The sequence below is a fragment of the Protopterus annectens genome, chromosome 15.part0 (genome assembly GCF_019279795.1).
Source record: "Protopterus annectens isolate FY-2018-M chromosome 15.part0, PAN1.0, whole genome shotgun sequence".
In the NCBI taxonomy this organism is placed as follows: Eukaryota; Metazoa; Chordata; order Ceratodontiformes; family Protopteridae; genus Protopterus; species Protopterus annectens.
This window is the reverse complement of record NC_056749.1, coordinates 478,390,022-478,408,504: the sequence shown is the minus strand read 5'-3', so window position 1 is coordinate 478,408,504 and position 18,483 is coordinate 478,390,022. Positions and strand designations below refer to the sequence as shown.

The 18,483-nt window shown below is 37.6% G+C and overlaps 1 protein-coding gene across 3 annotated transcripts in view; it reads right to left on the bottom strand.

The window, feature by feature from the left end:
• COL4A6 (collagen type IV alpha 6 chain) overlaps positions 1-18,483 on the bottom strand; it is a 4,024,271-nt gene that overhangs the window by 469,671 nt on the left and 3,536,117 nt on the right. For all 3 annotated transcript variants that reach the window (XM_044057202.1, XM_044057203.1, XM_044057204.1), the window contains one exon: positions 16,457-16,564. In XM_044057202.1, the coding sequence (XP_043913137.1) occupies positions 16,457-16,564 (108 nt within the window). The remainder of the gene's footprint in view (positions 1-16,456; positions 16,565-18,483) is intronic.

Sequence of the window (18,483 nt, the reverse complement as noted above, 5' to 3'; positions counted from 1 at the left end):
TATATTTTTACATCACATTTGTTGGTCCATTTTTCATAAAATTGTGTTTTTTTGGCAAATTAGTGACAAATAATTAAAGACTGAAGTTAGAAAATAATGACAGACATTTGAGTTTCAGATTTCATACCATTCAGAAAATTCATACTAATGCAAGACCTCTATTAGCTTTCTAAGGTTTTAAGAGCGATATTTTAAAAATTGTCCTTATTTTTGGGCCTTTGTCCCATTTCTTTGTATGGCTTTGTCCAGATTGCTTGCTCTGAGGTTGAGAGGTATGACAAATGTGTCAGGGCCATCACAAGTCAGCCAGAGACATTTCAAACTGTGACATACTTGTTACACCCCACTCCCCATGTAGTGACTCTGGATGTGTCAAGCAAGGCAAGGAGTAGTTATGCAGTGTAAATGTGCAGAGAATCCCACCCATCCAAGGTAGACACAAGTACTAGAGTGGCTTTTCATCTGTCCTTGATTTTTGCAGAATGGTCTGGTTTCTGTCATATTTTTTGTACTGTCGATTTATGCTTATTACTCACAGTGCCTGTTGTTCTGTGTTTAAGTAGCAATACTTTAATGACCATCAGGTAAGCTTGGCTGAGATTGCAAGATGCAAGTAAGCTTTAATAAGCATACTGTTAAAGAATTGCCAACATTGAAAGCCTTTCTGTTGCCATGTAGAGAATACTTAACTAGATAATGTATAAGCCTTGGGTATTGAAATGCATATGCCAGTATTTGTAATAAAGGACATAATTACATTATTTTAAGAGTCTCATTACACTTGGAGACTTACAGACAGTCATCTCTGCAGGCTTTTACCATAAACCGAATGCCAATCGCGTGGTCTATAACCTGTACAGTAATCCTTTTAAGCAATGTATCTTGAGCTTATTTCTTGTTTGCTTTTCATTTTTTACTTTGATCATGTTTTCCCCATGAAACAAATAGATGTCAGGCAGCACGTCTTTTTTTGGATAAGAAACATTTTTACAAGTGGGGGCATCAGAGATTTCTACTTTCAGCATGTTACTTGTTACTTTAATAAAGCTGAATATAAATTATTAGAACTGCAGTGCAAGAAGTGGTTTGAGTTGAGTGCTGCTTGTTTTTCTTATACTTGATTTTGACTGGCATTCCATTAATGTATTTAAAAAAGTAATTTATTTTTTCATGCCTCACAACCTTTTTTGTTTCCATCTAGATATTAAGCTGTCATGCAGCCAATGCATTTAAATATTTTTATTCTTCTACACTTCATTTTGTCTTGATTGGACTCTCATGCAACTGTTTGGCACTCAGTGCAGTATATTTAGTTTTTGAGGTTTGCTACTACAGGTGTTTGTGTGTGTGAGGGAATACCTCAGGCTTGAACCCTGTACCTTGTATGCAGGTGTTAAAGACCTTAATTCCCTACCCACCACCATTTGTGGAAAAAAAACCCTGCAGATTTTTGCCTCATGTTTGATCTGATCTGTTCCTCATAATATCTGTGGTTTGTAAATGTTGCAATGCTTGATATTTGATGGGGCAGTTGTAGCATTGTTGCCTCACAGCTGCAGGTTCTCAGGTTTGCTTCTTGGCTGGGGTGCCTTCTTTGTGGGTTCATCTTCTCCCTGTGTTTGTGTGGGTTTGCTTTTGTGTCCTCCCATGTTACAAAGACATGTCTGCATTATTTCTTCCTGGGCCTCTGCTGATTTTCTTTTTTTTTTTTTTTTTTTTTTTTTTTGTTCCAAGTCAGACTGTCCTGATTAACAAATGTTAAATAAAATTGACAGGCATTTGAATTTCAGACTTCAGGAATCTGAATGTTTAAGTCCTTGCATATTTGATGGTGCAGTGGTAGTATTGTTGCCTCACAGCTATAGGTTTTCTGGTTTGATTCTTGGCTGGGGTGCCTTCTGTGTGGAGTCTGCATCTCCTCCCTGTGTTTGTGTGGATTTGCTCTGGTGCCCTGTCATTTTACAAAGACGTGTCTGCAGTATTTTTCCCTGGGTCTCTGCTGAAAAGTTTTATTCTGTCAGCAGTAAAATTGACAGGCATTTGAATTTCAGACTTCATGTTCTTCAAAGAATACATAGTAACACAACCGTAACACAACCTTTTATTCTAGCAATTTTCTAAGTTTATAAGATGAATATTTGAAATGTGTCCCTATTTTTGGGACTGTATTCCCTCATTATTGTCTTCGTCCAGGTTTTTTGTGCTAAGGTTGACAGCTATGGCAAGAACTGAATTCACTGAATGTTTGAGGGCTGTATTCCCTCATTACTGGGTTTGTCCGGGTGTTTTGTACTAAGAGGTTGACAGCTATGGTGAGAACTGAATTCACTAAATGATAGCCATTTAAGTTTCAGTCTTCCTCTTTTACAAAGCAGCTGATTTGGCATAGTGGTATGTTGCTCTGTTTTGCATAGGGAGCTTGGCAGTAAAATGTATGGTTCTAGCAACTTTCCAAGATTATACAAGCAATGTTTGTGTCCCTGTTTTTTGGGCTTTTGACCCCCCCCCCCCATACATTTTGGCATTTTCCAGTTTTCTTGTGCTGCGAAGTTGAGTATTGAGTAGATTTTACAAGGAGCTGAGAGCTGCAGGGGAACAGAAGTTTAGTGCTGCTTAAGTGAAGTTGGTTTACCTTGTTAATAGCACAACAAGTTGTGTACTTACCTTTGATGCAGAAGGCTGTGGGTTCTACTCCCACAAGGGGTGGATGCTGCTGTATTGAGAATGTTCTCCTTGGTGAAAATACTAACTATGAGTCCGTTATCAGTTTGCCATCCATCTCTTGCAATATTACTAGCTTATCATTTTTTTAATGTAATATAGCCAATTTATTCCTGAGGGGCAACAGGCACTTTATTTTTCAATGAAACCATGAAATATAAAGGTGTTTGCTAGCAGCAACCTCTTCATTAGTTACAGATTTCTTTAATGTGGAATTATTTAGATGACTTTTACTTCTTCAGAGAAAGTGCATATTTACTGATAATGGACTGTAGAATTGTGCATATTTACTGATAATGGATTGTAGAATTGTGCATATTTACTGATAACGGTGGACTGTAGAATTGTGCATATTTACTGATAATGGTGGACTGCGGAAGTCTGAGTAGACTTTTATGATAAATGTTCTGAACTGGGCAGTTTTGTCATTATGGGTGCATGCATTTTGTTTCATTGCTTACTGGAAAAATGTTCAAAACAAATTTAAAACGCCCTCTAACAACTGTAATATATTGTACAAGGAATATAATTTAGTACAATGAGGAAGGTGTATCAAAGAGCACATGTATGTTTCATATGCAAGGGGCCTATGATTTGAAAACAGCCCAAAATTAATCTTTATCTGCCACTGGCAAAATGTATTTTCTTTGAATGTGGGTTTCAATGCTGTTTCAATGAATGTGAGTTTCAAGGGCAGAGAAGTTTTAATGCTAAGTTTTCATTGTGAGACTGCATTGCTTTGTTTAGTAGATGACTTAGTGTTTGTGCTGTAAAATACAAAATAAAACTTTCAAATGAAGTCCAACTCTTCATACAAGTAAAGCAGTATGCACATTAGTGTTTATAGTAAATGGAGTGAAATAGCCAAGTAACGGTTCATTGAAATGGCTGCAGAGGCTCCATTCAACTGTGATTTTGTCAGGGGGGAAGGGCAGCAAAATCAGACAGGCCCAGCTGAACTATACCTCCCAACTGTCCAGATTTTCAAAGAATTAATAGATTTTTGCTTCTTATTTTTGGTTTGTTCTTTATAAAATTTGTAGTTTTCTGGCAAATCATTTAGAAATTAAGTCACTAAATAATGATACACTGAGTTTCAGACTTCATAACCTTCAGAAAAATGCATGCAAAAGTAAGAACTGTTATTCTATCAACTGTCTCAATTTCTACAAAAGCAATTTTTAGTACTGTTTATATGTTGCCCCAGTACATTTGGCCTTGTTCAGATTTACTGCATTAACAGGTTGAGAGGTACATGCAAATAAATTGCTTTATAGAATTAGGCATAGCCAACCTCTCAACTGTCTCCGATTTTGGCTTAAAATGTTGCTTTTCCCCTAATAATCCCTCCATAAAATAGCAATTTTGGAAGAAAACATGGAGGGTTTACAATTAAGAAATAACTGTAATAATCAAAGTTATAGATTACTTGAAATGCATGTAGATTCTTTTATTTTGTCAGCTGCTCAAGTTAGCAGTACTAATATTAAAGTGTCCCTTCTTTGACAGGTTCCCAGCTGTATTGTGTGGCTATTTTATATTTTTGCATCACATTTGGTCCATTTTCATAAAATTTTGTTTTTGGCAAATTAGTGACAAATCACTAAAGACTGAAGTTAGAAAATAATGACAGACATTTGAGTTTCAGATTTTATACCCTTCAGAAAAGTCATACTAATGCAAGACCTATTCTATTATCTTTCTAAGTTTATTAGAGCAATATTTAAAAATTGTCCTTATTTGTGGGCATTTGTCCCACTTCTGTGTATGGCTTTGTCCAGATTTCTTGCTCTGAGGTTGAGAGGTATGACACATGTCAGGGCCATCACAGTCAGCCAGAAACATTTCAAATTGTGACATACTTGTTGCACCCCACTCCACCATGTACTGACTCTGGATGTGTCCAAGCAAGGCAAGGAGTAGTTATGCAGTGTAAATGTGCAGTGTGTCCCCCCCCCCCCCCATCTAAGGTAGATACAAGTACTACAGTGGCTTTTCATCTGTCCTTGATTTTGCAGAAAGGTCTGGTTTCTGTCATATTTTTGTACTGTTGATTTATGCTTATTACTCAAAGTGCCTGTTGCTCTGTGTTTAAGTAGCAATGCTTTAATGACCATAATGTAAGCTTGTCTGAGATCGTAAGATGCAAATAAGCTTTAGTAAGCATACTGTTAAAGAATTGCCAACATTGAAAGCCTTTCTGTTGTTGCCATGCAGAGAATACTTGACTAGATAATGTATAAGCCTTGGGTATTAAAGGACAGGATTCCATTATTTTAAAAAGCTCATTACACTTGTTGGAGACTTCCAGTCATCTCTACAGACTTTACCCGTAAACTAAACAGAATGCCAGTCATGTGTGGTCCATAACCTGTACAGTAATCCTTTAAGCAATGTATCTTGAGCTTGTTTCTTGTTTGCTTTTCATTTTTTCTTACATGTTTTCCCCATGAAACAAGTAGATAGTTGTCAGGCAGCAGGTCTTTTTGGATAAGAAACATTTTTACAAGTGGGGGCATCACAGAGATTTCTACTTTCAGCATGTTACTTGGAACTTTAATAAAGCTGAATATAAATTATAATTAGAACTGCAGTGCAAGGAGAAGTGGTTTGAGTTGAGTGCTTCTGGTTTTGCTTGTACTTGATTTTGACTGGCATTCCAGTAATGTATTTAAAAAGTAATTTATTTTTTCATGCCTCACAACCTTTTGTTTCCATCTAAATATTAAGTAAGCTGTCATGCAGCTAATGCATTGAAATATTTTTATTCTTCTACACTTATTTTTGTCTTGATTGGACTCTCATAATGATGGTTTGCCACCCAGGGCAGCGTATTTAATTAAAGTTAGTTTTTGTAGTTTTGAGCATAGCTCCTCCCCTTTCTGGTTGGCCACACCCCTTCCACTTGACCCCACCCATTCAGCTGTCTCCTGCAGCCCCCCTTTGATTTGAAGTCACCAGCCGCCACTGACTTATGGTCAGACATAACCACTAATGGAGAGACCAGAGGGATAGTACATGTAGTAGTAATGGCTGAATAAGTTAGGACCTGGTCAATAACATTATGTCCTCTACTTGGTTTGTTAACCTTAACCATCTATACCAAAGCATTTTATTTAGTAAGTTTAGGAATCTCTAGATATCCCAAACATTGCAGGTAAAGGCGAACCAGTTTAATGGAGGGCTGTTGAAATCTCTCATTGTAAATGCATTTTTGACAATAGGCAGTTCCTGAAATACACTTAAGGTGTCCTATAGCAAGCCATAAGTTAACAGTGTGTCTTATCCAGGATAAGCTGGAGTTCAATGAGTTCATTTTGTGGGTTTCTGGGAATATGTTTAGAGGTGATGTCCTCAACAAATATGGAAACGTTACTGCAATTTCCATCAGACCTGAATGCATGGTAGGTGCAAAACTCAAGCATCTAAGGCATGTTATCATTGCAATGAAACCAATTCTCAGCAGCCACTTGACTATGTGGTCAAGCTGCTGTGGAGCCTCAATATTAGGACATTATTGGAAATTCTTCTGGCATTCAGGAGACCCACTTTGATATGGGCCAGTTTGGGGTTGGAAATGGCTACATTAATATTTATCATGTTGAGATGTCCATTAACCAGATTGTGCCTAAAAAAGGCACTATGGAAGGGCACAAAGAGCAGTGGCTTTAACAATTACATGGAATAAGATGTTAAGGCCATCCCTGACAAAGCAAGTTGGACTGAGAATCATCTCAGCCAATGCTGACAAATACTGGACCCCACTAAAATGACACCAACTACTAAGTCAATTGTTGTAGCCAATCATCTTTTCCTTGTAAATATGTATTTTTCTGGGTGAACAAGGATTACAGTCAGGGTTAGTATTTTGCCTGCACTGCACACATGCATTGCAAAATCCAACATGTCTTTCTGCATGTCTGTCAGGGTTATGCAAACCAAGCCATTCACACCCACATGAATTATCACTAGGCTATAACCACGTTTGACTGGTGAGAGAGACATTAGTGCACTTGTGATGTCATATATCCTGGCAGGAGAAAGACAACAAATTAAAACTTTGCCGTTGTTCAGTCTTGTACGTATGGAGGTGGTATGCCTGACAGGAGAGTCACTAATTACTTAAGACATTACTATTTTTACTAATAGCATATGAGGTATTATACGGTTAGTGGTCTAGCAACTTGTGACCCATTACTATGTGTGAGCACAGAACTGATGTGGTAATAGTTATCCGCTCAGTCCTAATCTTCTTATTCCAAGGAGGCTTCAATAGTGACTTTTTTACAGCTTCAACATAAGTCAGCTTAGCATGGCCATGATAAGAAGTTGATGGTAGCATATGACACTCACAAGCTGTCTTATTAGGTGAGGGGGGATACCTTTAGACTTTAAAGATATTTGGACCTCTCATAGATTTGAATTTTCTGTGTCAAGTAGAAGCTCACTGCCTGTTAGCACATGGCAGTTCCAACACTAAGTTAAGTATCAGCACAACAAATTTTGAACATTAAGAGGAATTTTGCATAGGTACACACACACACACACACACACACACACACACACACACACACACACACACACACACACACACACACACACACACACACACACACACACACACACACACACACACACACACACACACACACGCACATGCACACACTGTGTGAGAACAGAGCTGGTACATCAATAAGGAGTCTGATCAACTGGTAACAATGCAGTAACAAAGAGTGTCACAAAGCAGAGCTAACAATGGCCCAGCAAAAAACAGACAAAAGCTAAAGGCAAAACCATAAACTACAAAATGCTCAACTAGCAACTGATAGCAGCCTCATGTAACCACCTGCAGCTTTATGTAATACAGCAACTCTGAAACACTGAACACACATTTTAGCCAAGGGCCAAACACCCAAAGAGTTTGTCCAGTCACTGTAAGCTGACTGTTAAAAAGCACTAGTTAATCTACTGAATAGTGTTATTACAGTAGTGCAATACATAAAGAGAACTTTTGACTAAGCCATTAGTAATTTTAACTCCAAGAAGAGCAAAAATTACCCTGTCTTACAAGATAATCACTAGCAATATCCCAAAATGATCCCTAAACAGATTAAAGGGTAGCTTTCAAGAATGGAATGATCAGTGAATTCATTTAATTTATGAAACCAGCCATGTAAGAAAGGATAGGTAAAAGATGGGAAAAGGATGGCACAACATCACAGGAGTCAGACCTTTTTGGTACATAACAAACTCAGTTGTACAAACTAAAGAGCAAACAGAGTTGCTAGAAAATGTTTTTTCTTGCATTCTCGCAAAAACAGACTTAGTACAGACATCAATGTATTTCAAGCTGCTCACTCATAAGTTAAATCTAACATGTGTTATGCAATAGCTACCTAACCTTGTAAACAGTGACTTAATATTCAGAAAGAAAAGCACCTTTAATTCCCAGTTATCAAATTTACCTTCAACACTGCTTGTGTGTATGAACATTTGTACTTTATTGCATCAAACATTCACTGTCATATTACATTTATTTTAATTGCATTAATTTTATTAGTGTATTCTGAATACGTCTCTTCTTTGTGAAATGAAAGTAATCATTTAAAATTGTGTGGTTTTAGTACAAAGTTTTGATGCTCCTTGAATTTCTACTTTCAGCATTGTTTTCTGTAATTTATTCCAGTCATAGTACTCATTCAACAGTATTAATAGAAGTACATTGTTATAATTTGATAGAGACAAGATCAATAGCTTATTATAGTATTTTCATTGTTTGGCTTCTTAGTAAAATAAGAAATGTTTTTTTCTTGCCTATTGTACCATTTTCCATTGCAAAACTTATTAACAGCTGCCAAGAAAAAAAAAAACAGTTAAATAATGTTCAAAGACTGTTATTGAAATTCTTCTAGTATGGTGGTTCAATACACATTCCTTGGACTACATTAACTTCCCCACCAGTACAATGTGGCCTGTCCTGATTTATTTCTTTGCACAGCTTTTCAGTGATTTAATAACCTAATCTGACTATAGCACAATAATTCACTTGTTCAGACCAGGGATAAAAAGGATTTTTATGAAATCTCAAATCACGTTGAGTGGTTGTTCTTTACCGGTTCCTTCCCCATGTTGTAAGCCATATTTTACATCAGCTATTATTTTATTTAAACATTTTGAAACCATGGGAACACAATAATCCAATAAATGACTTCTCTTTCCTCTACTTCCTACTGTATGGAAATTAACACCTGTGACTGACCACCATTCTTTTTACAAGACAATATCAGGTACTGTTATCACATTTGTGTAAATGTTACAAAAAGAATGGTCCCATTGTTAGTAAATCCATTGTAAGGAAAAAGAAACATCCAGCCATAGCATTTTAAGTTTATCTTCCACCACCTAACGAAACAAATACTGTGGCAAAGTTAAATGGAAAATTTCATGTCAAATAATATATGATGATGCTAAGCATGAAGTTGCATGAACATAGGATCATTCTGAATGGTTTAATAAACTTCAGAAGAATACCAACAATAAATCTTTCAGCATATGCTGCATCAATTCTCTGCATACCATCATATACGGAATATACTACTTCCCATACAAATTGTGAACGATAAGTTATAAGCCAAACCCTGATTGATAGCCTTGAGTTACAAGCTCTCATTGTTGGGCGTGTAATTATTATTATGCCTATCTATACCAGCACTGGTGGACATGCATTGACAGACCAAAAAAAAAAAAGTCTGATAACAGATAAAGCTATAATATTTAAAAAAGGAGCCTTATTTATTTGACTTACTACACAATTATACCATGAATTACAATCCAAACTTGCTTTTCTGTCATGGCAAACAAAATATGCAATTTTGTATAAATGGAAGTCTGCCCTGATGCCACGGATTCTTCTGACAGGATGGCAATCACATTATTTAGACTTTTAACTGCTCATTATTAAAGGATACTTTGAGATAGCTTCCTTTTAACTTTGTGGATAGTTTCTTTACTCTCATTTTGTTTCTATTTTTTATTTTATTTTTTACTTTGGTAAGAAACATTTTGCCTATAAATAAGTATTGTACTGTTTTTAAAATATATAAAAATAAAACTAAAAAGAAAGTATGTAATGGAAACATCTCCTCTGAAATGTCAGTCAAGTACTGCTTTATTATCTTGTCAAAATATATATTTTAGTATAATTGGATTGCACCTGGTAATTCTGGATCCAGTTCTAGCTACATACTCCACCTTATATAACTTTATTGTCTGTTTTACTTCCTCTTGGGAGGTGTTCATCAATAATTCAATGTACTACTTATATCATCATCATCATCATCATCCTCTTCTTTCAGCTGTTCCCATTAGGGCTCGTCACAGTGGATCATCTGTTTCCATTTCTTCCTGTCCTCTGCATCTTGCTCTGTCACACCAACCACCTGCATGTCCTCTCTCACCACATCCATAAACCTTAACTTAGGCCTTCATCTTTTCCTGTTACCTGGTAGCTTCATCCTTAGCATCTTTTTCCCAATATACTCAGCATCCCTCCTCAGCACGTGTCCAAACCAACGTAAACTTACCTCTCTGGCTTTGTCTCCAAACCTTCCAACCTGGGCTGACCCTCTAATATACTTATTCCTGATCCTGTCCACGCTCGTCACACCCTGTGCAAATCTTAGCATCTTTAACTCTGCCACATCCAGCTCTAACTCCTGCCTTTTTGTCAATGCCACTGTCTCCAACCCATATAACATAGCTGGTCTCACTATCCTCTTGTAGACCTTCCCTTTCACTCTTACTGGTACTCGTCTGTCACAAATCACTCCTGACACACTTCTCCACCCACTCCATCCTTCCTGTACTCTCTTCTTCACCTCTCTTCCACACTCACCATTACTCTGAACTACTGATCCCAAGTATTTAAACTCATTCACCTTCGCCACCTCTACTCCTTGCACCCTCACCATTACTCTATCTTCCATCTCATTCACACACATATATTCTGTCTTAGTCCTGCTGACCTTCATTCCTCTTCTCTCTAGAGCATATCTCCATCTCTCCAGGGTCTCCTCCACCTGTTCCCTACTCTCACTACAGATCACAATGTCATCGTCAATCATAGTCCACGGATACTCCTGTCTGATCTCGTCTGTCAACCTGTCCATCACCATTGCAAATAAGCAAGGGCTCACAGCTGATCCTTGATGTAATCCCACCTCCACCTTAAACGTATCTGTCACTCCCACCGCAGACTTCAACGCTGCCACACTACCCTCATACATATCCTGTACCACTCCTACATACTTCTCTGACACTCCCGACTTCCTCATACAATACCACAACTCCTCTCTAGGCACCCTGTCATATGCTTTCTCTAAGTCTACAAAAACACAATGCAACTCCTTCTGACCTTCTCTGTACTTCTCCATCAACACTCACAGAGAAAACATCACATCTAAAGTGCTCTTTCCTGGCATGAAACCATACTGCTGATCACTAATCATCATGTCCCTTCTTAACCTAGCTTCCACTACTCTTTCCCATAACTTCATGCTGTGACTGATCAAGTTTAATCCATCTGTAGTTACTACAGCTCTGCACATCACCCTTATTCTTAAAAATCGGTACTAAAACACTTTTTCTCCATTCCTCAGGCATCCTCTCACTTTCCAAGATTTCATTAAACAATCTGGTTAAAAACTCCACTGCCATTTCACCTAAACACATCCATGCTTCCATGGGTATGTCATCTGAACCAACAGCCTTTCCATTCTTCATAGCTATCTTTACTTCCTCCTTGCTAATTCATTGCACTTCATGATTCACTATCCCTACGTCATCCAGCCTTCTCTCCCTCTCATTCTTTTCATTCATCAGCCCCTCAAAGTACTCTTTCCATCTGCTCAACACACTCTCCTCACTTGTGAGTATGTTTCCCTCATTATCCTTTATCACCTTTACCTGCTGCACATCTTTCCTAGCTCAGTCACTCTGTCTAGCCAATCGGTACAGGTCCTTTTCTCCCTACTTGGTGTCCAACCTTTCATACAACTCTTCACATGCTTTATCCTTAGCCTTCTCCACCTCTCTCTTTGCCATGCACCTCATCTCCTTATACTCCTGTCTACTCTCTTCATCTTTGCCAACCTCTTTCTCTGTATACTCTCCTGTACTTCCTCATTCCACCCAGCAAGTCTCCTTGCCATCCTTCCTCTGTCCAGATGTCATACAAAGCCCCTTTCTAGCTGTCTCCCTTACTAGCTCTGCTGTAGTAACCCAGCTATTTGGTAACTCTTCACTGCCACCCAGTGCCTGTCTTAACTCATCCCTGAACTCCACCACACAATTACACTTTTTCAATTTCCACCATTTGATCCTTGGTGCTGCCCTCACACTCCTCCTCCTCTTCTTGATCACCAACATCATCCTACAAACCACCATCCTATGCTGCCTAACTACACTTTCCCTGGTCACCACTTTACAGTCTCCAATACCCTTCAAACTGGCCCTCCTACATAAGATATAATCCACCTGTGTGCATCTTCCTCCACTCTTGTATGTCATCCTATGCTCCTCCCTCTTGTTAAAATACGTATTCACCACAGCCATGTCCATCCTTTTCGCAAAATCCACTACCATCTGACCTTCTGCAGTCCTTTGTTGAACACCATACCTACCCATCACTTCCTCATCCTCTCTGTTCCCTTCACCAACACGCCCATTGAAATCTTCTCCAATCACCACTTTCTCGCCCTTGGGTACAGTCATCACACTTCATCCAACTCACTCCAAAATTTTTCTTTCTCATCCATTGTACACTCAACTTGTGGAGCATATGCACTAACAACATTCATCATTACACCATCAATTTCCAGCTTCATAAACATCACTCTATCTGACACTCTTTTCACCTCCAAAACACTCTTAGCATACTGTTCCTTCAGGATAACTCCTACACCATTTCTCCTCCCATCCACACCATGATAAAACAATTTGAACCCACCTCTGAAACCCCTAGCCTTACTCCCTTTCCATGTGGTCTCTTGCACACACAACATACCAACCTTCCTTCTGTCCATCATATCAGCTAACTCTCTCCCTATACTAGTCATACTGGCAATATTCAAAGTTCCGACCCTCACTACCACAGTCCTAGCCTTTCTCCTCTCTTCCTGCCTTCGGCCATGCCTTCTGCTTCTTCTCCTCCACTTATAACACATCTGGTGTTTCAGTCTAATGGAGCTCAATAATTAAAATGTTCTTTGACATAGGATCTTGTATCTAGACCTTAAATCTTATACATGAATACTTTTCAAGCAAAATGAAGCATGGTAGTCTCTTTTAAAAACTGCTCAGTCTGATCTTTAATGTCACTACTTTTCAGTTAGCATTCAACATGAATCTGTAAATATTGCATAGTAAAGGTTTTAAATTTTCTGCACAAATTCCAGAATATGCTAAATTTGGTGTATTGTGCCTGTATTTTGGTGATAAGGATTTCTCATTGCAGTGCGTTTGAAGTAGTCTTGTTTTTGAGGCAAAATTGTCATTACTTCCAAATTAGGCATATTGGACTTTTTTACCTTATTCTACTTGTGACATCAGATTAGTAAGCATTTTCTGTTTGTGTGTATATATATATATATATATATATATATATATATATATATATTACCAAAGTCATTCATATACTCCCCAAACAAGAAACGAAATGTTTGTCAGGACCAAATGACTGATGCAGAAAGCATCAATACTGGAAGGCCACCAGCATCTTGTAGTGGTGGTTAGTCCCCGTATGTCTGATGGCTCACTTTTTGTTGGACAAACTTTTGTGTTTCCTCCTTAACCTGTTCTACATAAAAATGACTTTGATACACCAGAAAAAAAAATTCTGAAGACAGCTGGATACAGCAGTTTGAATCTCACACCTACATCACAACATTCCTTGACTGTTAGGATAAATTTGTTTCTCTTCTGCCTGGTGTATGGTGAATAATCATTTTCTACAACCATTCTACTGTCTCCAATTTTTAACCATAGGTTTGTCAGGATGTATTTTTGTTCGCTGGTATAATTGTATCTTTACTAAAACAGGTCATTGCTGCTTTCTCATGTCCAGGTTTGGAGCATATACATGATGTGCCTTTTCAACTAACAAATCCTGCTGTGGAATACCAGTCCAGTTTCTTATTCATGCTTTCATAAAATTAATATAGTCTGTTCCTTCTAGTTTCTCAGATACATCAGAAAATCTTAGGTTTTTCCCTGCGTGCTCTGTCCTCTAACTCTACCATTTTTTTAAACAGTTCTTCTTGAGCAGTCTCATACTCAGCCACATTTTCTTCATTTCATCCTCTGATTTTTGCAGTTTTATCAATTCATATGAATAGCAGTTTAATGCATCTTCCATTTTTTCCAGCTCTTTTGCTATTTGACTCAAAATACTTCTTCAATAATTTATTTATTTTAGTCAGCTCATTTGATTTATTTTTTTTTTCTCTAGGTTACTGGAAGTCATGTCTTGCACCAAAGCTACAGCTTGAACGGCTTTTTGCTGAATAGCACTTCCCAGTCAATGTTTTTTCTTCACCTTTTCTAGTCGATTTTCTTTTAGGCTCTCTAACTTTCTTCTTTGTCGGCAGTGTACTTACTACCAGTAAAGGAATTTACTAAACTTACAGAGTTTCTTGCACTTCTCTCTGTTTCTTTTTTCACACTGCAAGAGCGGAAAACAAGCTGTTGATCAGTGTGTAGCCATCTTGGACGTCCCACAAATAGAATGATATTAAGAATAACACTTTAATATGGAATGCTGGCAGCAATGTGTGTGTGTGTGTGTGTGTGTGTGTGTGTGTGTGTGTGTGTGTGTGTGTGTGTGTGTGTGTGTGTGTGTGCGCACACCCTAATTTGTGGCTTCAGCAGATCTAAAAACTCAAGAAACATTTACTGAATTTAGAAAGAAAAAATAAATAAATACATACATACAAGTAATCAAATGTTAATTACAAACCTGTACAGAAACATGCTACATTAGGTGAACGTTTTCATTTTCAACAAGGCTTCCTTAAGCCATTCTATCAGAAACAAACAAAACTCACCAACTCTTAGTGGCAGACACTGTTGATCATTACATGCTAAGAAGTCAGCTGGAAAGAATTTAGACAACAAGTAGATCTGCCACTCCATATATGTATTTTTTTCAGCAGTGATATAAGGAAACATGTGGAGGTCTAACAAGAAAGTGTTGAGAAGACCTCGTCAGAGAAACACCATCTGGTGGTTGATATATTCAGTGAGAACAAAGGTCTTTTAACTAACTGTTTCAGTAACATTCTTGTTTTAGTTCCCATGCAAATGGAAGAAATTAAAAAATATGGGAAGCAATGGGAATACCTAGACTCAGTAGTTACCCTTTCCATTTCTATAAAGTATTTAAACATAAATTATCCCTATATTTATGTTCTTTATTCTGCACAAAATGGAAAGGATTCCATCCATTTGAAATCTCTGTTAATTACCACTACCCCCTTGGCAAGGATTCAAAGTATAGCTCATATACCAGATTATATTAGTTCCAATCTTATATGAACAATTCTTGTGAGTTTGTCCAAAGCACTATATCACAAATGCCATCTGAAAGGTTTAAAACAAGTGAGCCAAAGTAAATTAAACACCCTCAGTTTTCAGTTTAGACATAAGAAAAGTAAATGACAAGGATTTTAAAAGTTGTAATACCTTTTGTGGTACAAATACAGTACATTTATTTTAACTGTAAGACCTCCTTCAAAATTGCAAGGTGTTCTCCATGCTTCTGAAGTGAGAGAAAATAAAAATCACTTGCCCATTCCCTACATATGCCATTGCCCTATGTAAAAAAGTTTTAGTTAAGACTACTTAAAATAGGATTCTGTATGATTCCTTGTTCAAAGTCCCACAGAAGTCACTAATATGTGTGGACAATACGCTGATTGCCTTTGATTACCTAGACATTTCCGTGTTTATCTTTATGATGGCTGATCAGTTAGAACAGGCAACTGGAAAATCCACAGATCTAAGCAAAACTGACATAATCAGCATAAATTTGGAGTAATGTACATATGGAATTTGCAGTCATAACATATACAGTACAAATAATATCAGGGAAGTGACAACTAAACAACAAATGGATGTTAACATGAGCATGAGCATAAGGTAGGTCTAGCAATAAAAATAAAACCAGATACATGAAAATCAAAGCTGCTACTTCCTTCAGCAGCACTGCCTTAAAATACTGTTTTTAATGCTTAGCCGACTATCAAATCAACATTCTAACTAACAGAAGTCATAGTTTACAGTGAGTATGCAGTGAGGGCATAAGAAGGTAACATTTACAAAAAAACTGCCACTGAGGTCTTGTGGTGATAAAAAATAAGTACAGTTTGTTAAACAGTCTAAGTTCCTCAGTTACTGAACCAACCAGTCTGATTTTTTGCAAGTTTCTGACAGTCAACATAGGGTGGTGCTTTATGCAATTGCAAAACAGTTAACCTTAGTATTAGCTGGTCTGTTAGAAACCTGAATTTTTCAGATGCTACTTAATAATATTTCTTTTATCAGTCACTGTCTGTGGCACAATGCTTAGACTTAAGATACAGCAATTAAAAGCATTAATGATCATAAGCAAATGCTAAACCAAAAAACCTCTTAAGATCTGAGCTCTAATTTTTCAGAAACCAGATATATTTTGACTTACCTGCTGGTCCTTGTCTCCCAAAGTTTCCTGGCTCCCCTTTCAACCCTTGAAAGCCTGAAGTTCCTGGGAAGCCTGAGTCACCTGGTAAACCACTCCTGCCACTATCACCTATGGAATCAAATAAAGAGTTGTTCAGTGATGCACCCTCCCAGTACAACATAATTCATAAGCACAGCTGCTCTATCTGCACTTCACTGTCAAGTACTACTTTGAAATAATTGACTTCTCTAACCCTGTCAGATGCAGGAGTGATAACTTGAAAGAAACAAAGGCCAAAAGATGACAAGACACAGACAAATATAAAGACGGAAGTTCCACTTCTAGCCCTATGGCATTATGCCTGACAGGCTTTGGATAACAACCAGGAGGGAAAAAGCTCATGAGGGATGGAAATATGTCAGTCTCCTGAATGGTATGTGCTATTTTCCCATCAGTGTTAGTTCCAAAAGTCAGTATGATTCATCATTTAATTGCGAAATATGCAGGACAGACAATGACTACACCTTGGTGCAGAGATATCTGTCAGGTGTTTCTACAAAATAATGTACTGTTTCTGTTCCATTGACCCTTCTCACTATATTTAATGGATTTTGCTTTCTGATGATTGTATGTTAGTATACAGTCATGCAGCTCCTTTTGTAAGCAATGTGATAAAATGACATATGCATTACATATCTATGGCACATAAAGCAAGGCCATAACAAGCTGGAAATGCAAGTGTTGAATGCATTTACCTCATTCAACCCATTAAAAGGAATTATTTCATGCAAAAATGGTAATCTGTACTTTGGGTATTTTACAGTTTAAAGTAGTTAGATTAGGAAGACAGAAATGTACATTAATTTTTTTTGTGATATAAAACAGTCCTAACAGCAATGAAATTAGACATTTAGGTACTAAAATAAATTTCTAGTTGGCTGTTAGTTTTGAGTATTGCTAGAGTCAATGTGTTACTCGGGTCTACATTAGAACATCAAAGTTTCAAAACTTTGAATGTTCTAATATCGAACCCTATTCAGCGAAAGCTGAAAATATCAAAGCAACAGAAAACCAAATATTTTCCTAGGGAAAGAATTTGGTTGTCCGTTTCTGTTGCTTTGGTATTTTAAGCGCTGTGGTGGAAAGTTACGGATTGGGTTCAGGTAAGTGTGCGACTGAGTGCAGGTTAGGGTAGTTAGGGTTAGGGTGCGGGTTAGGTATGTGTGAGATTGTGTGGACGTGAGGGTAGGGCATGTTAGGTATGTTAGGGTTAGGGCGTGGGTTAGGTATGTGTGCGATTGTATGGACATGAGATTTAAGGCGGGTTAGGTGAGTTAGGGTTAGGGCACGCGTCAGGTATGTGTGCAATTGTGTGGACGTGAGGGTTAGGGTGGGGTAAGCGAGTTAGGGCACGAGTGAGGTTAGTGTGCGATAGTGACGGACCTTAGGGTTAAGGTTTGGGTTAAGGCAAGTGGATAGTTAGTGGTGTGTATATAGTTTAGTGTAGGGTTAGGTGTAAGATTTTAGGTGTATGTGTGTGGTTTGCTGTTTGTTTGGTGTGCTTGTGTTGTGTGTATGTGTTTTGGAGCAGCAAATTTTTTCCCTAGGAAAAAATTTGCTGTTCTGTATGTTCGATGCTTTCAGCTTTCACTGAATAGGGTTCGATATTAGAACATTCAAAGTTCTGAAACTTTGATGTTCTAATATAGACCTGTGTTACTCAGATACAGAAATATTTTATCAGTTTTAATTCAAAACATTGGAAAAAGGGACATCCAAGATGGTTGAGCGTTAAGTAACAGCTTAATTTAAGCTCTCCCAGTTTGAAAACAGAAATTCAAAAGAGAGAGACAGTAAACTTGTATTTTTTAGGTAAATTTCAGTAACTGACTAGTAAGGGTATTGCCTGAATTCCAGCAAAAAAGAAATTCAGAGAAGGTGACGAAAAAACACTGACTGGGAAGAATTCTGCAGCTGTTAAAGCAGTACTAGTTCCAGTTTTGGTGCAAGACATGACTTCCAGTAAACTAGAGGAAAAAATTTAAATA